Raw genomic sequence first — 14784 nt, 5'->3', positions numbered from 1 at the left:
GCTTCTTCCGCTACACGCCACGGACAGGGAAGTCAGCTGGTTGTATGTTTTTAATCGTAAATGTTAAAGATCAAACGGTAATTCTGATTAATAAATATTTAATCAAGTTTGGAATGAACGATATGAAATTAATATCTTGATTTCATTTCTTATCGTTCAGAGTTCTTATCTAGCAAATTCTTGTTGATAAAACTACCTGTTAGTTAACGCTAGCCAGTTGTAGCTAGGTTGTGATAGTAGGAAGTACGCAAAATACACACTTACAGTTGTAGACAGCTGGTTAGCAACACGGTTAGCTAGCTTGCCACTGACTGTTTTTGTGCAACCCAATACAATTGAAAGCAACGCTGGTGTATGCAAATATATCCGCGTTGCTAAAAGTACCTAGCTAACTAGCTACCATCACTTCTCCAATGCACCTGTCCTGACCTGTTTGCATTGTTATCCCAGCCCCACTATATTGCTGCCAATGTAATTCACAGTGTTGTGTGTACAGTACCTTATACTTTTTCTCTACTTGCAGGTATCATCATGTCCAGGGTGCCGATGGGCAAGGTGTTGCTGCGAAATGTTATTCGTCACACAGATGCCCACAACAAGGTGTGGGAGAGTTAGCTCATCTGTGTGTGTGTGGCTTTGCTCTCTCCTGTGTACTCTCCTGATGATAGATGTTGTCTGTTTCAGATCCAGGAGGAGTCAGAGATGTGGAAGTTGAGGGGGATGGAGAAGGGTCCGTCCACCAGCCACAGACCGATGCCACCAGCCTCAAATTCATCCAGGTCACCTAACTGTTCCAGGATTGAAGTAGTGTAGCCTTAGGTAGACTGATACATCAGCCAGTGATGGCTAGCTAACACTAACGCTATGTACCGTCCGAGTGGCGCAGTGGTCTAAGGCACTGCATCGCAGTCCTAGCTGTGCCACTAGAGATCCTGGTTCGAATCCAGGATCTGTCGTAGCCGGCCGCGACCGGGAGACCCATGGGGCGGCGCACAATTGGCCCAGCGTCGTCTAGGGTAGGGGAAGGAATGGCCGGCAAGGGATGTAGCTCAGTTTGTAGAGCATGGCGTTTGCAACGCCAGGGTTGTGGGTTCGATTCCCACGGGGGGTATAATTATTATTTTTTTAAATAAAAAAATAATGTATGCACTAACTGTAAGTCGCTCTGGATAAGAGCGTCTGCTAAATGACTTAAATGTAATGTAAATGTACCGTCAGACTTATTTGGAGAATGTAAAACCATGTAAACACGTGCACAAGCTCGGCTAGTATGCATATGCTTCAGGTGATAGAAATCTGAACACACTGCTATCGCTTTGAAAAGTTGGTTTAATAATACTTTCCTGTGGATATAGGCTATTGTCATCAGAATTAGTTGTCTATTCCTCAGGAGTCACATGCACTGTGATCGTGTGGAGGATGGGTCTGTAGATAGACTGGGAGACGGGCTGCGGAGAAGAGAACACAGCTTCGGCCAGGACGAGAGGGAGGCACGCTACTGGACCAAGAAACTCTATGACTTCGAGGCCAATGATCCAGACAGGTGCATACCTATTCTATCTACAACTCTGTAGGAATATAGCCTCGCTGTGAAAGGTGGATCTCATTGGTACTGTGCATGTTTCCTCTACAGATGGGGACACAGCGGTTTTAAGGAGCTATACCCAGAGGAGTTTAAAAGTGACTGGTAAGACATTAACTGCATTAACATGAAATACCATGTCTCATAACAGTAGTAGCTGTAGTAAGGATCTCACTATTTGCTTCAATACAAGAAATGTTGCATTGTTATAATGCCTGATTTGTCTTTTCAGGGAAAGAGACCGTGGTGATGATCAGAATGTGCATTGCAGAAAGAAAAATACTAAGTCCAGACTTAAAACAGCCAAATCAAAACATCTGAAGAAATCCTCCAAGAAGAAGAAGAAGAAAAAAGAGGAAAAGCGAAGGAGGACAGGTGAGTCAGACGGTGAGTCCAGCAGCAACAGTGTCAAACAGAAGAGGAAAAGCAGCAAGAGCAAACATAAGAGGAAAAAGAGTGAGAGAGAGGAGGAGAGCAGCTCAGAGGACAATGATGAGGAGAGAGGCAGAAGGAAGAAACGACAGAGGGACTCCCACAGAGACTCAGGACCAGAGTCACACAAGAAGAGGAGGAAAAACTGGAAAGCAGGAGAGGACAAATTGGAGGACAGTTCTGAGGATTGAACCTTTTTCCATTGGCAGCCAGTAACCTGTACCCTCATACTGCCCCCTTTCAGTTGCCTATCTCAAAGCTTTCACAGTTACACCCCACTTCCACTTTAGAGTCCAATGTTTCCCACTAGATTTCTTGTGAACACGGTCATCACCATAACTAGTTGCTAGACGTGTTTGTGATTTATCCAACGACAAGAAAACGGAGGAATTGGCTAAAGTACAAATACAACTTTTGAACAGACCTACTGGCAGGGGAAAGCATATCGCTCTTCCCTTTACACCTTTCTTCTGCAATACTCATGTTGTACTTTTCTTTCTGTGTACTGCTGAGCACAAACCTGTGTTCTCCTCCCCTTGGGCATTCTTCACAGCAATACCTCACCTCTTCTTCTGTTACTGGTGCTGCTCCAGCTGCAGTGCTCAGATAGTGAGCTGACACTGCACAAATATGGACTCAAGGAAAGCCATCTAATTCCACCTCATGACAAACTGACTGTAGAGCCTTGTCTCATAGTTAGTGTCCAGGCTTTACTTTAGCTGTTATATTATGGAAAATGTTCATTTTATGCATATTTCTCAACCAATTATGACAATCTCTTCTGCTTTTTTATTCAGTATTTATTTTTTAAACTTTTGTAATTTATGGTAGTCAGGATTTAATGGAATGTCAGGTGGGACAACATTGGGAGAAAAAAAAAAGCATATTGTTGAAAAATTAAAATGTACTCTGGTTATCACACCACACGTTTAGACATGGACATATCACATGAATCTCATGTCTCGTTTTGAATACAGGATATCTACATGACTATCATTCACTATTCTTCTCAGTAGGCCTATAGCCTTTCTATTCCATGAACATTAATTTTACTCTTCATGCATCCAATTCTACATGAAATATTGCTTCCAACTGCCCCTTTGGTTGAATATATCCTGGGTACCATTTACAATAGAACATTGTATTAATTACGTACGGGTTCCCTCTAGTGTTCAGTTCTACAGTACTCACTGTAGAAGCAATGTGTAAGAAAATGGAATTTCTACATAAACTTTTAATAAGAGACCTGCTGAAAAAGGTGCTCTTGTCTAAAACAGGTTTGAGTTTCATTCTAACGTAGAGAGCAGGCCACTGCTAGAAGGTATCTTTTCAATTTCATTCCTTTCTCATCACGCTGTACAAGGTGAATTATTTGGTGAAAGGGATAGAAGGCCTACAGGGTCTACTATCCTGTTATCTATGGTCTGTTGTCGCCACCTGGTGGCTTAATCAGTGTAGTACACCCTGAGGATTGAATTAGTCATGGCTTCTTGACTAAAACATCAGAATGAAAAATGTATTCGTGACAAAACAATATTTTTTCAGACCTGAAGTTTTTATACTTTAACAACAGCTTCCTTTGAGACCATTGAAGTCTCCCACATATGTTTGTCTCAACAGGCACACGATATATCTTAATATATATTTATTATATGATAAGATATGCCTTCTCACCTGATCCATGTGCAAGCAGCTTTCAGGACATTGATGAAAGGATCCAGGATGACCATAAGAAAAGGACAGTGCACAACCGGTACATTTAACCCACACAAAATTTAATACCCTCTCATAAGGGATAAGTGGTCCAAACCTTGTCATACTAAATAGGGGGAAGTGTGATGACACAGGTTTTTAATGTAAAAACTTGTGGCCAACACTCAAATGCTCAGTAAAAAGTCGTGACTTATGACTTACTTACATAGTTAGTACACATACACCAATGTTTTTAATATACTTCTATATGTATTTTTAGTTATCTTTTTATCTAGACCAGCCAGATACAATACCGATTAATATAATACAGTCACATCAGGAACAATACCTAGTAATATCAGAGACCAACCAGCATGGTTGTCCACAGGTTTATCAGGTCCATCCTCTCTATGCTAATCGGCATGTGTATAGTTCTGTAATCTTTTTATTTTTGTATAGACTGGTGTGATACTTGTCCTCGTATCGTCGTGTCTTCGTGTGCAAAAGTCCTTGAAAGAACCCAAAGGATGATCAACATACAGGATACCTGGTTGTTCACTTTACAGTGTGATGTTTTTTTTTTAAACATTAAATGGAAAACAGTCACATTTGCCCCACCCCTTGGTGTGTCATAGAAAAAGAAATACTCAAAGCATCACTCCCTACGAAACAGGGGGAAACCATGATAGAAAGTAAGGTTTATGACTAGTGAGCAGCATCCTCCATTCGTACATATTTTAGAATAAGGCACTGCTGCATAAAATAACGAAATGGCCGACAACTCTCTGTCTCTATGGGAGTATGAGGGGAGGCAGGATAAAAGGATACTATGTTCTTCTCCAGCAAATCTCTCTGAGAGTCTAGTCTGTGTGTGTATGCATGTAACTTTATTTGTTAGATGTGTATGCGTCAAACTGTTGGTGTGTGTGTGTGTGTGTGTGTGTGACAGAGCCAAAGAGGCCAGGCTGCATCTCTTACACTGTGCTCTCCAGCATCCATTCAGTGCTGCTGAAAGTGACTCTCCGGTTGGCCAGCGGCGAGGACTCCATGTTGAGCTGGTCGGTGGACTTGTGCCGCCTCGTCCGCGCTCTGCGGGGGTAACTGTGGCTCTGAAATATGGAGTAGTCTCCCCCATCAAAGCTGAACCTGTGCCTAGTTCGTGCCAGCTCGTTATTAAACCCCATGTTGGCCAGGGCGTTCTTCTTGTCCTTGAGCCTGGGGGCCTCCTTGGTGCCGGCGTTGGGGCCTAGGAGACACAAGGACATGGTGGAGCCCGTCAGGCTGCTGTCTGTCTGTGTGTCCTCTGACGGGGGGCCAGATCCAGAGTGCTGGGCGTCCAGGCTGGTCCTCTTCATCTTGTCCGTGGGCAGGGGGGGCAGCTCCACTTCCAGGATGGCCCTGGTGGCCGGAGGGGTGTCCCACTCCCTCTTGTCATTGTCCACCTTCAGCACCAGGGCCATGCACTCCTTGGCTGCCACTGGTAGGGCTTCTCTCTGGTGGCTGTCCTCAGCAGGCTGCTTGGAGGTGGAGCGCTGGAGTCTGTGCTGGCTGCCGTTGGTCTGGGAGTGCATGCTGGAGCTGACCTTGGCCTTGCTGTCCTCTGGGCTGCTGTGGGCCTTGTAGCAGATCATGAGGATGATGATAAACACCAGTACTGAGGCCACAATGATGCCGCCAATGATAATTATCATGGTGCCACCCAGAAACTGGCTGTGGATGAAGCGGCACTGGCTGACCTCGCTGGCTGTGTGGAACTGGACGCAGCCCACCACGCGCGTGGCCGTCAGAGAGGTGATGCCGTCGTCGTACACTGCCAGGACACACAGGTCATACTCCCGGCCCGCCGCCAGGTCGTTGATCAGGAAGGTCTTACTGGTGGACGGGATCATTCTGCAGAAAAAAGGAAGGAATACACAGGAGGGTGAAGGTTAGCCTTGCCAGGGCAGTATTGACTGCCCCCCTCAATTACCACCAATATACTGTATGGAACAAAACAGTGTCAGACAGTGTCACACTGCATTCTTATTAACGACATGCACATAAGTGTTAACCTGACACAGAGGTGTATGATAAACACAGAAAAGAGACAGCCATGTCAACTTAGTTTAGCTCCAGTGAGGCTTTAAATATCACCCTCATATTAGGGGCCCAAGTAAAGACATCAGTGCTGACACTTGACTTCTAGACAGGGTGACAGTGAGAAATGACTCCCCCAGCATTTTATGTATGCTATGATGGCAAAGGTTAAACAGCAAGGTGACAAACAAGGTACCTACACTCACACTCACACTCACACTCACACTCACACTCACACTCTACAGGGAAGGACAATGCAGGCTTCTGGCCAAATGCCCATGGTGCGAAGACAAGTGTGATGTTGTGTGAAATAAAACACATCGTCTTTGAACATGAAGGAGAAAAACATTGTCTTTAGGCCAACATCTGTGTTAATATAATTAGAAGCATGATAATATTCCCCTCAAGGAACACTGATGGTTCTCACTTGTAGGTAATAATGTATCACCTAAAGACAAAACACTCAGGTCGCTGTTTAAACATACGGGAGAACATTATACAGGAGAATAGCGAATTAAATCAGAAGCGATAAAAATAGCAAAGTCAACCAACAACAACAGCTCTAAACTTGGCCTTATGACACCTTGAGAAAAGTTCAGGATACGGTCTTAATTCCTGCCCTGCTAGTGCAGTGGTCCACATTGGGTCAAATAGGCCTACGTACTCTCAACTCAATAGGGGCATTTGAATGAGTAATGCAAAATGGCAGCGTTAGCACATACATAGCTCATTTAAGATGGACTGAAATGAATGATTTAATTCTGTGTATCAACTCCGTAACCCTGGCATTAGAGTGCACACTTTGCATTAGTCAGTTCTACAATATTCCTCATCATGAATTTATGTTCAAGATAAGGAAATGGGACCTACACCAATTGAAACATAGAACTCAATAACTGTATATAGCTATTATGTTAATAAATTCTACAGCAATTCACAATTCGGATTGGCCAATAGGTACAATAGCTTTCTGCAATTCACGTTTGGCTATAGGCTATATGCAAAGACTTTGGTTTAAAATTCCCATTCTGGTATTAATACAATATTTATTTGTCAAATTATCAGCTATACATGTGACATTACTATAATAATCTCTGTATTGACAATATAAAGTTTGTTTGACCCATTGTGCTTTTACTCATCAATGCGATGCAATCAAACCTATCATTACTCTATGGTTGACTACTTAATTGGTGCTAAATAGCAGCTCATCACCTTGTATGTGTTTAGTGAAACGGAGTAGACATGAGTCATTCATCAATGTGGAATAAATTACATGTTGTAATATCTATCATATTAAACAGGGATCCTCTAATGTTCAACTGATAGTTCTTCAAAATGGGAGAAGCCTCCAACTGCAGCAGATAGCAGAATGGGACTCACGGGTGTCCTAGGCACAATGATGTCCTATTGGGATTATGGTAAGGAATGGGGTTATCGTTGGATTGGGGTTAAGGACTGGGACGTGATAGTGCCTGCTGAAGCTGGATAATATTGAGAGAAAAGGTTATATTTACTCTCTAAAGGCCAAGTCATAAGTCTTAAATCGTGTAATCTTTGTTTTCCCACAGGCCTAGAGCTAACAACTGGAAATGGAAAATCATACTCAGCATGTTTATCTATTAAAACCAACATATGGTCTGTTTATACACTCTTTTATCCCTAAACCATAATAAAATTGTGCGCTTACTTACATTTAGTGACATAGTTAATGATACAGCACCTATGCAGCTCTGGGAGCTATGGATCTATTATAATGGACTGTCATGCCATTCAGCAGATGGGCATTCCAGATGGCTCAGACCGTCTCCAGAGCTGGCTCAGACCTTCTCCCCCCTAACCGCCTCCCCCACCCCAGCCCCATCCCCACCCCCTTTTTTGTTGTTGAATTTACTGTCCTTGTCTATAACCGTTCTGTACTTTGTCATTTATTTGTATGTTTTATGTGGACCCCAGGAAGAGTAGCTGCTGCATGTGCAGTAGCTAATGGGGATCCTAATAAACTAAACGAAACCCCATTTCCACCAGCTCCAGTCCTCCAGCCCCAGCGCTCCCATTCCTCCAGCCCCAGCCCCCACATGGCTTACCTGTAAACCAGTGTGTCGTCTGCAGTGCTGTTGTACTGGATCTGGTACATCCTGATGCCTGGGATGTGGCGCTCAGAGGGCCAACGAATCACAGCCGAGGAGGAGGTCAGCTCGGCCACCACCACCCTCTTGTCCTGGTGTTTGTCATGGCCCTTGGTGTCGTTGCCTGACTTGGAGGAGGTGGTGATGTCAGAGAGGCCCCGATCGGCCTCGCGCATGTGGTGCAATGTGTTGTTGACGAACAAGGGCAGAGGGATCATGTTGATCTCCACGACAGCTGTGGCGATGCCTGCAGCATTGGAGGCCACACAGTTGAAGGCACCGCTGTCCTTCAGGGTGGTGATGAGGATGTCCAAGGTACCGTTGTCATACAGGATGGTGCGGGAGTTGTTGTGCACCAGCTTGCCGTCGGGGAAGCGCCAGTGGATGGCCGGGTCCGGGTCTCCCATGGCCTTGCACTTGAGGGTGACCCCCTGGCCCTCCATGACGTAGGGCTTGGTGGATAGGTGTTTGGTGATGAGCGGGGGCTCGCAGATGAACTCCTCCTCCTGGATGGACCAGAAGTACTTGTCCATGAGGTGATCCGGGGAGGCGCAGGTCTCCAGGTCGTCCTCCCGGGTCAGTCTGCGGAGCCACAGCAGCTCACAGTTACAGTGGAGAGGGTTCCCCCCAAAGCTCACCGCCAGGGAGGACGGGTTGGAGCCCTTGGCATCTGACAGCACCTGGGCGTGCTGAAACAGGCTGTCCGGAGGTAGCTTCTGCAGCCGGTTGGAGGTCATATCCAGACGAACCAGCTTGGTGAGGAGCGTGAAAGTCCCAGCTCCGATGTGATCGATCAGGTTGTGATCAAGGGTGAGGGTGTTGATGTGGCTCATCCTGCCTATCTCCTCCCAGGGCAGGGTCCTCAGGTTGTTGTTGGACAGATCCAGGTCCTCGATGGTTGACACAAACTCATCAAATGAGGTTGGGGCCACGTGGTGAATCTGGTTGTTCCCCAGTATGAGGTGGCGGAGGTTGACCAGGCCTTTGAAGTGGTCGCTCTTGATGACACTGAGGCGGTTGCCGTCCATGTGGAGGGCTCGTAAAGAGCGCAGGCCCAGGAAGGCGTGGGGCGTAATCTGGCTGATGGTGTTACGGGACAGGGTGAGGTGGACCAGGCTGGTCATGTTGAAAAAGTCTTTCCTGCGGATGATGGTGATGAAGTTGTCTGTGAGACGCAGCTCCACAGTCTTGCGGTCGATGGTTGGGGGCACAAACAGCAGACCGGTCTTAGCGCAGAGCAGAGTCAGAGTGGGGGAGAGGTGCTGGCAGATGCAGCGGCCGGGGCAGTTGTAGCCCTTCACCAGCACCGCACACAGCAGTCCACACAGCAGCACACACACAACCAGACGATCCATGGTCTGTCTGTCTATCAGCTTCCAGATCCTGGAACAGATAAAGATGGAGATAGAGAGAGAAATGGCAGAGATATGTTAAAATAAGTATATCTGGGGGGTTTAAAATCATACCATTTATAATGAGCATACACAAATGGAGTCATCAACCAAGATGATTGAAACTGCCAGTAGGGTACCGATCACCAGAGAGACATGTCAGAGGTTGTTTTTAGTGTGGTGAGATGATAGACGACTGAACTGTACTGCCCCAGCTTTGGCATTATTCCAGAAAAAAAAGAGAATGGTCCAGCAAAACAAACTGGCTAATATGTCAATCCCATCCAAATTTGAATAATTGCTGTGTCGTTTTCACATGGAGCAAATTATTTTATTTTTTCGGTACTATTTACCCCTTTTTCTCCCCAATTGGTAGTTACAGTCTTGTCCCATTGCTGCAACTCCCGTACGGACTCGGGAGAGGCGAAGGGCAAGAGCCATGTGTCCCCCGAAACACGACCCTGCCAAGCCGTACTGCTTCTTGTCACACTGCTCGCTTAACCCAGAAGCCAGCCGCACCAATGTGTTGGAGGAAACACCATACAGCTGGCGACCGAAGTCAGCGTGCATGCGCCCGGCCCGCCACAAGGAGTCGCTAGAGCGCGATGGGACAAGGACATCCCAGCCAGCCAAACCCTCCCCTAACCCAGAAGATGCTGGGCCAATTGTGCGCCGCCTCATGGGTCTCCCAGTCGCGGCCATCTATGACACAGCCCGGGATCGAACCCGGATCTTTAGTGACGCCTCTAGCACTGCGATGCAGTGCCTTAGACTGCTGCGTCACTCGAGAGGCCTACATGTAGCTAATGTCATATAATTCCCTGTCATACCGTATGGTTTGTCTGTTTTTCTAGCTCTGAACTTCACAACAGTGTAGGGAATTAAGGGGAGAAGGGGTACTTCAAGATTTATATGACCTTTTCATGCTCCCTTCAAACTTCATGCTTCAGAAATGTACTGCAGAATTAGACATGAGTCTGTCAACTAAATCATAGCAACAAAACATGAAGGTGAATAGTGAGATGAAGAGAATTTGGTTCTAAATCCATCAGATGGAGGTATTATTTGATGGTTCTTAGGTGTTGAGGCTGATGTTCAGATTCTCTGATCCCTATTTAGTGCTATTGATTCCAGCTCTGTGAGAGCATAAGTCTGCAGTGACAGGTGCAAAAAGAGATCCTTGGGTGTAATAACCACCAAATCCCAATTAAACCCCATTCTTTCATGATGGCTGACATATCGCCATGCAGTACTTTTCCCTCTTTTCGGCATCAATCTTTGTTGGTGATGCATTTAACCCTCAATGTTTATCACAGGGATATGATGATAACTGATTGTTCTCCACCGGTAACCAATAATTCCTGGCTATGTGTTTTGAAAATAACAACGTCTACTTGTCTAGACTGTCATTCTTTTTTAATTGCCTTTAGTTTGCCTTTCATCTTTTCCTTTGGATCAGATGATCTTTATCTTTCCATTTCTTTATCGTATATAATATACAGTGCCTTCAGAAAGTATTCAGATACCTTGACTTTTTCCACATTTTGTTATGTTACAGATTTATTCTACAATTGATTTCTAAAAAGAATCCTCATCAATCTACACACAATATCCTATAATGACAAAGCGAAAACGTAAGAAAAATAACAAAAAGTATTCGGACCATTTGCTATGAGACTCGAAATTGAGCTCAGGTGCATGCTGTTTCTATTGATCATCCTTGAGATCTTTCTACAAATTGATTGAAGTCCACCTGTGGTAAATTCAATTGATTGGACATGATTTGAAAAGGCACACACCTGTCTATATAAGGTCCCACAGTTGACAGTGCATGTCAGAGCAAAAACCAAGCCATGAGGTCGAAGGAATTGTTCGTAGAGCTCCGAGAAAGGATTGTGTCGAGGCACAGATCTGTGGAAGGGTACCAAAAGATGTATGCAGCGTTGAAGGTCCCCAAGCCATAAATGGAAGAAGTTTGGAATCACAAAGACTCTTCCTAGAGCTGGCCGCCCGGCCATACTGAGCAATCAGGGGAGAAGGGTCTTGGTCAAAGAAGTGACCAAGAACCCGATGGTCACTGACAGAGCTCAAGATTCCTCTTTGGAGATGGGAGAACCTTCCAGAAGGACAACCATCTCTGCAGCACTCCACTAATCAGGCCTTTATGGTAGAGTGGCCAGACGGAAGCCACTCCTCAGTAAAAGGCACGACAGCCCGCTTGGAGTTTGCCAAAAGGAACCTAAAGGACTCTCAGACCACGAGAAACAAGATTCTCTGGTCTGATGAAACGCAGATTGAACTCTTTGGCCTGAATGCCAAGCGTCACGTCTGGAGGAAACCTGGCACCATCCCTACGATGAAGCATGGTGGTGGCAGCATCATGCTGTGGGGATATTTTTCAGCGGCAGGGACTGGGAGACTAGTCAGGATTGAGGGAAAGATGAACGGAGCAAAGCACAGAGAGATCCTTGATGAAAACCTGCTCCAGAGCCATCAGGACCTCAGACTGGGGCGAAGGTTCATCTTCCAACAGGACCCTAAGCACACAGCCAAGACAACGCAGGAGTGGCTTCGGGACAAGTCTCTGAATGTCCTTGAGTGGCCCACCAGAGCCTGGACTTGAACTCGGACGAACATCTCTGGAGAGACCTGAACATAGCTGTGCAGCGACGCTCCCCATCCAACCTGACAGAGCTTGAGAGGTTCTGCACAGAAGAATGGGAGGAACTACCCAAATACAGGTATGCCAAGCTAGTAGCGTCATACCCAAGAAGACTCAAGGCTGTAATCGCTGCCAAAGGTGCTTCAACAAAGTACTGAGTAAAGGGTCTGAATACTTATGTAAATGTGATATTTCCGTTTTCTTATTTTTAAAATAAATTAGCTCAAATGTATCATTATGGGGTATTGTGGGTAGATTGATGAGCATTATTTATTTATTTAATCAATTTTAGATTAAGGCTGTAACGTAACAAAACATGGAAAAAGTCAAGGGGTCTGAATACTTTCCGAATGCACTGTATGACATTCATCTTTTGATTGTTGTACTGAGAACATATATTCTACTTTTTATTCTAAGAAACTCCAGATATAGAGAGAAAAACATGAACAATAACTACTAAGTTTAAGACTACGACAGCCTGTTTTATTCCTATGTGTATATTTCCTATATGTACATTTGCATTAAGGTAAAATCAGTTCTTCACACTCAGAGAATGTCACACGGGGGGCTTTATTGCTGGCAGCACACTGTGCCTGGCTTGTGTAAATTATTTATCTCAATGTGACCCTTTTTTAGAAGCTGGGGAGGTTACATTAAAGTAGGTTATAGAAAAACTCATCTTATTTCATACAACAAAAGTCTTATACAATGAATGTGTTCTCGGTTGGTCTGAAAATATGTTTCATCACTGCAAAAAAATCATTTGTCTCATATACTTTTAGGTAGAATATTGTTCTCCAATAACTGTGTAAGCATTCAAATGGTAACTAGGCCACAGAGCTCATGGTTCCTCTGAGGACCATCTGTGCTCTAGCGTTTCCTGCCATCACCGTCGAGGATACTCTATTGATCTCTCAGCATCTCCGGTGAAGAAAGAAAACTTTGTTGCCAAGGCAACTCTGGTGTAGAATGTAGGTCTTTCAATCGCATTAAGATGTTAAGCTGCCAGAAAAACAAGGTTTCAATCCTAATGGCGATAGGGAAGATAAGGAAATTTATAAGACGCATCAGCCACCCACTTCAAAAACCACACTAAGTGTGTCTATAGGTGAGGAGGACGCGAGGAGCATATAAAACTATGCATTGGAATTCAAGTGCAAACTGAAATTAATGAAAGAGTAATACACTGGTGGCAATGCTGTCTTTGTATTTAATTGAGGATCTTTCTTGTACATTGTAAGAACTCTCAAATGATTCCAGCCCAAAATTGTATTAATGCATTATACACCCTTTTGGAGGGACTGCAGATGAAGATGTGAGGAGCTCATGACATACTGTATTTGCTCTGAGTGGCAAAAGAAAGAGTTAATAAGATGACCAAGTGGTCCAGTCTAACCTCAGCCAACCACAACAAGCAAACCACTACAAGCTGACACTAGTCAAAAATCTACATAATAAGTTTAAAAGCATGATTTTGCATTTTAATCCATTCCATTACATTTTCCAATATACACATATTCATTATCAATTAAAAGTCTAATTACGACATTAATTAATTATTCAGAACATCTTAGTTAAATAACCTCCATAACTTGTGTCTGATATCTAATTAAGAAATTGGCCCCTATCAAGAAGAGGGAACTCCTCAAGGTTATTCTTTGAAATGTAGTATCAAAACATCTGACCAATCCACACAGAATATCAAGAATGTAAATTCCCCATTGTCATTGGGATCTTACTAAAATGGTCAATGCAAGCAAGCAAGTGTATTTTCAACAGCAAATTATATTAAACATTATCTGCTATCAACACATATCAATTAAAATCTAATTAATATGAATTTGAATGTGACATTGTAAATGGTCAATTATAACTGACCACGAGGAAAGCAATGTCCTATCTATAGTTCAGTAAAGGCCACCTTATTGTATACACACCCACAACATGGTCAAGTAATGCTTATTTTTTTCCTATGTGACTGTCAGGCGAGAGTAAATTCCAATTAGACAATGTAGGCAGTGAACTTTTAGCTGCCCCAGGAAACCGACATAATTATTGACAGGCTAAAAGTTCATTGGAGTCTGTTCCATCTCCGCTGCTAAGCCAAGCTCTGTGTGGCGCTATATAACCCTAGGGAGTTCTGGTCACATCGTCTCAGAGAGAGAATACCTTGGTAAATAGAGGACATTTGCATTTTATAATTATAGCCACATGCAAATGGCAAAAAGGATGCAGAGTGATGTGCCTTGTCTTTTCAATTACAAACCTCACCCAAAAACGTACTCAGGGAAAGTAATTGACAAGTACTAACTAGTCACAGCCTTTAATCGTAGCAAATTCCTGAGAAGGAAGACTTTGCCATCCTACTAAATTGTAGGAAGGATTAAAAGGTTATTTGAACAAGATAAGTAGTTAGTATTAGTAATTGGGAGAGGTTTATTCTACACCTACATTGACATTTTGCAAGTCTATTTTCTGAGATCCAATGGAATTGAAATGGTTTTGATCCACATTGAATTTGAACAGGCTGTGAATTTTTAGAGTAAATGTGTGTGAGCCTTGAGACAAATGATGTGCTTGATTTATATTGAATAATATGTTTTCTATTGTTTAAGGAACACAAAAGTTCCCATGCTCAAGAAACCTATACAACAAATAATGCCACTTGGCTGTCAACACTGAATACAGTAAGTGCACTGTACAGAATCCCTGCTCTGAAATAATACCAAACAAATTGTACCCTGATACAGACATGTTTACAACCACTAAAAAACATCCTCCACGAAGCCCGGATTAGGTCCATGAAATTCTTCATTAGGA

At 44.0% G+C, this 14784-nt stretch overlaps 2 protein-coding genes across 5 annotated transcripts in view; one reads left to right on the top strand and one right to left on the bottom strand.

Annotated features, from left to right (window-relative positions):
• On the top strand, positions 1-2961 carry LOC121567985 (uncharacterized protein NKAPD1). The gene is made up of 6 exons (XM_041878422.2): positions 1-77; positions 524-600; positions 685-779; positions 1391-1543; positions 1634-1687; positions 1815-2961. The coding sequence occupies exons 2-6, from the start codon at positions 532-534 to the stop codon at positions 2203-2205; spliced, it is 762 nt and encodes a 253-aa protein (XP_041734356.1). The 5' UTR covers positions 1-77; positions 524-531; the 3' UTR covers positions 2206-2961.
• An 807-nt stretch (positions 2962-3768) lies between these two features.
• The window catches only part of LOC121567984 (leucine-rich repeat and fibronectin type III domain-containing protein 1-like), a 115164-nt gene continuing 104148 nt past the window's right edge, over positions 3769-14784 (bottom strand). For all 4 annotated transcript variants that reach the window (XM_041878418.2, XM_041878420.2, XM_041878417.2 and 1 more), the window contains 2 exons: positions 7870-9294; positions 3769-5596 (listed from right to left, as the gene is read on the bottom strand). In XM_041878418.2, coding sequence (XP_041734352.1) covers positions 4681-5596; positions 7870-9266 — 2313 coding nt within the window. In that variant the 5' untranslated portion in view covers positions 9267-9294 and the 3' untranslated portion in view covers positions 3769-4680. The remainder of the gene's footprint in view (positions 5597-7869; positions 9295-14784) is intronic.

This window comes from Coregonus clupeaformis, chromosome 6, assembly GCF_020615455.1.
Source record: "Coregonus clupeaformis isolate EN_2021a chromosome 6, ASM2061545v1, whole genome shotgun sequence".
NCBI classification, from domain to species: domain Eukaryota; kingdom Metazoa; phylum Chordata; class Actinopteri; order Salmoniformes; family Salmonidae; genus Coregonus; species Coregonus clupeaformis.
This window is presented reverse-complemented; position numbering and strand designations above follow the sequence as displayed.

Excerpts from the sequence above, each read along its gene's own strand:
- LOC121567985 (XM_041878422.2), top strand. The coding sequence starts at position 532 with ATGTCCAGGGTGCCGATGGGCAAGGTGTTGCTGCGAAATGTTATTCGT. Across the intron at positions 601-684 it reads ACACAGATGCCCACAACAAG|ATCCAGGAGGAGTCAGAGAT; the intron begins GTGTGGGAGAGT and ends TGTCTGTTTCAG. Across the intron at positions 1,544-1,633 it reads GAGGCCAATGATCCAGACAG|ATGGGGACACAGCGGTTTTA; the intron begins GTGCATACCTAT and ends TTTCCTCTACAG.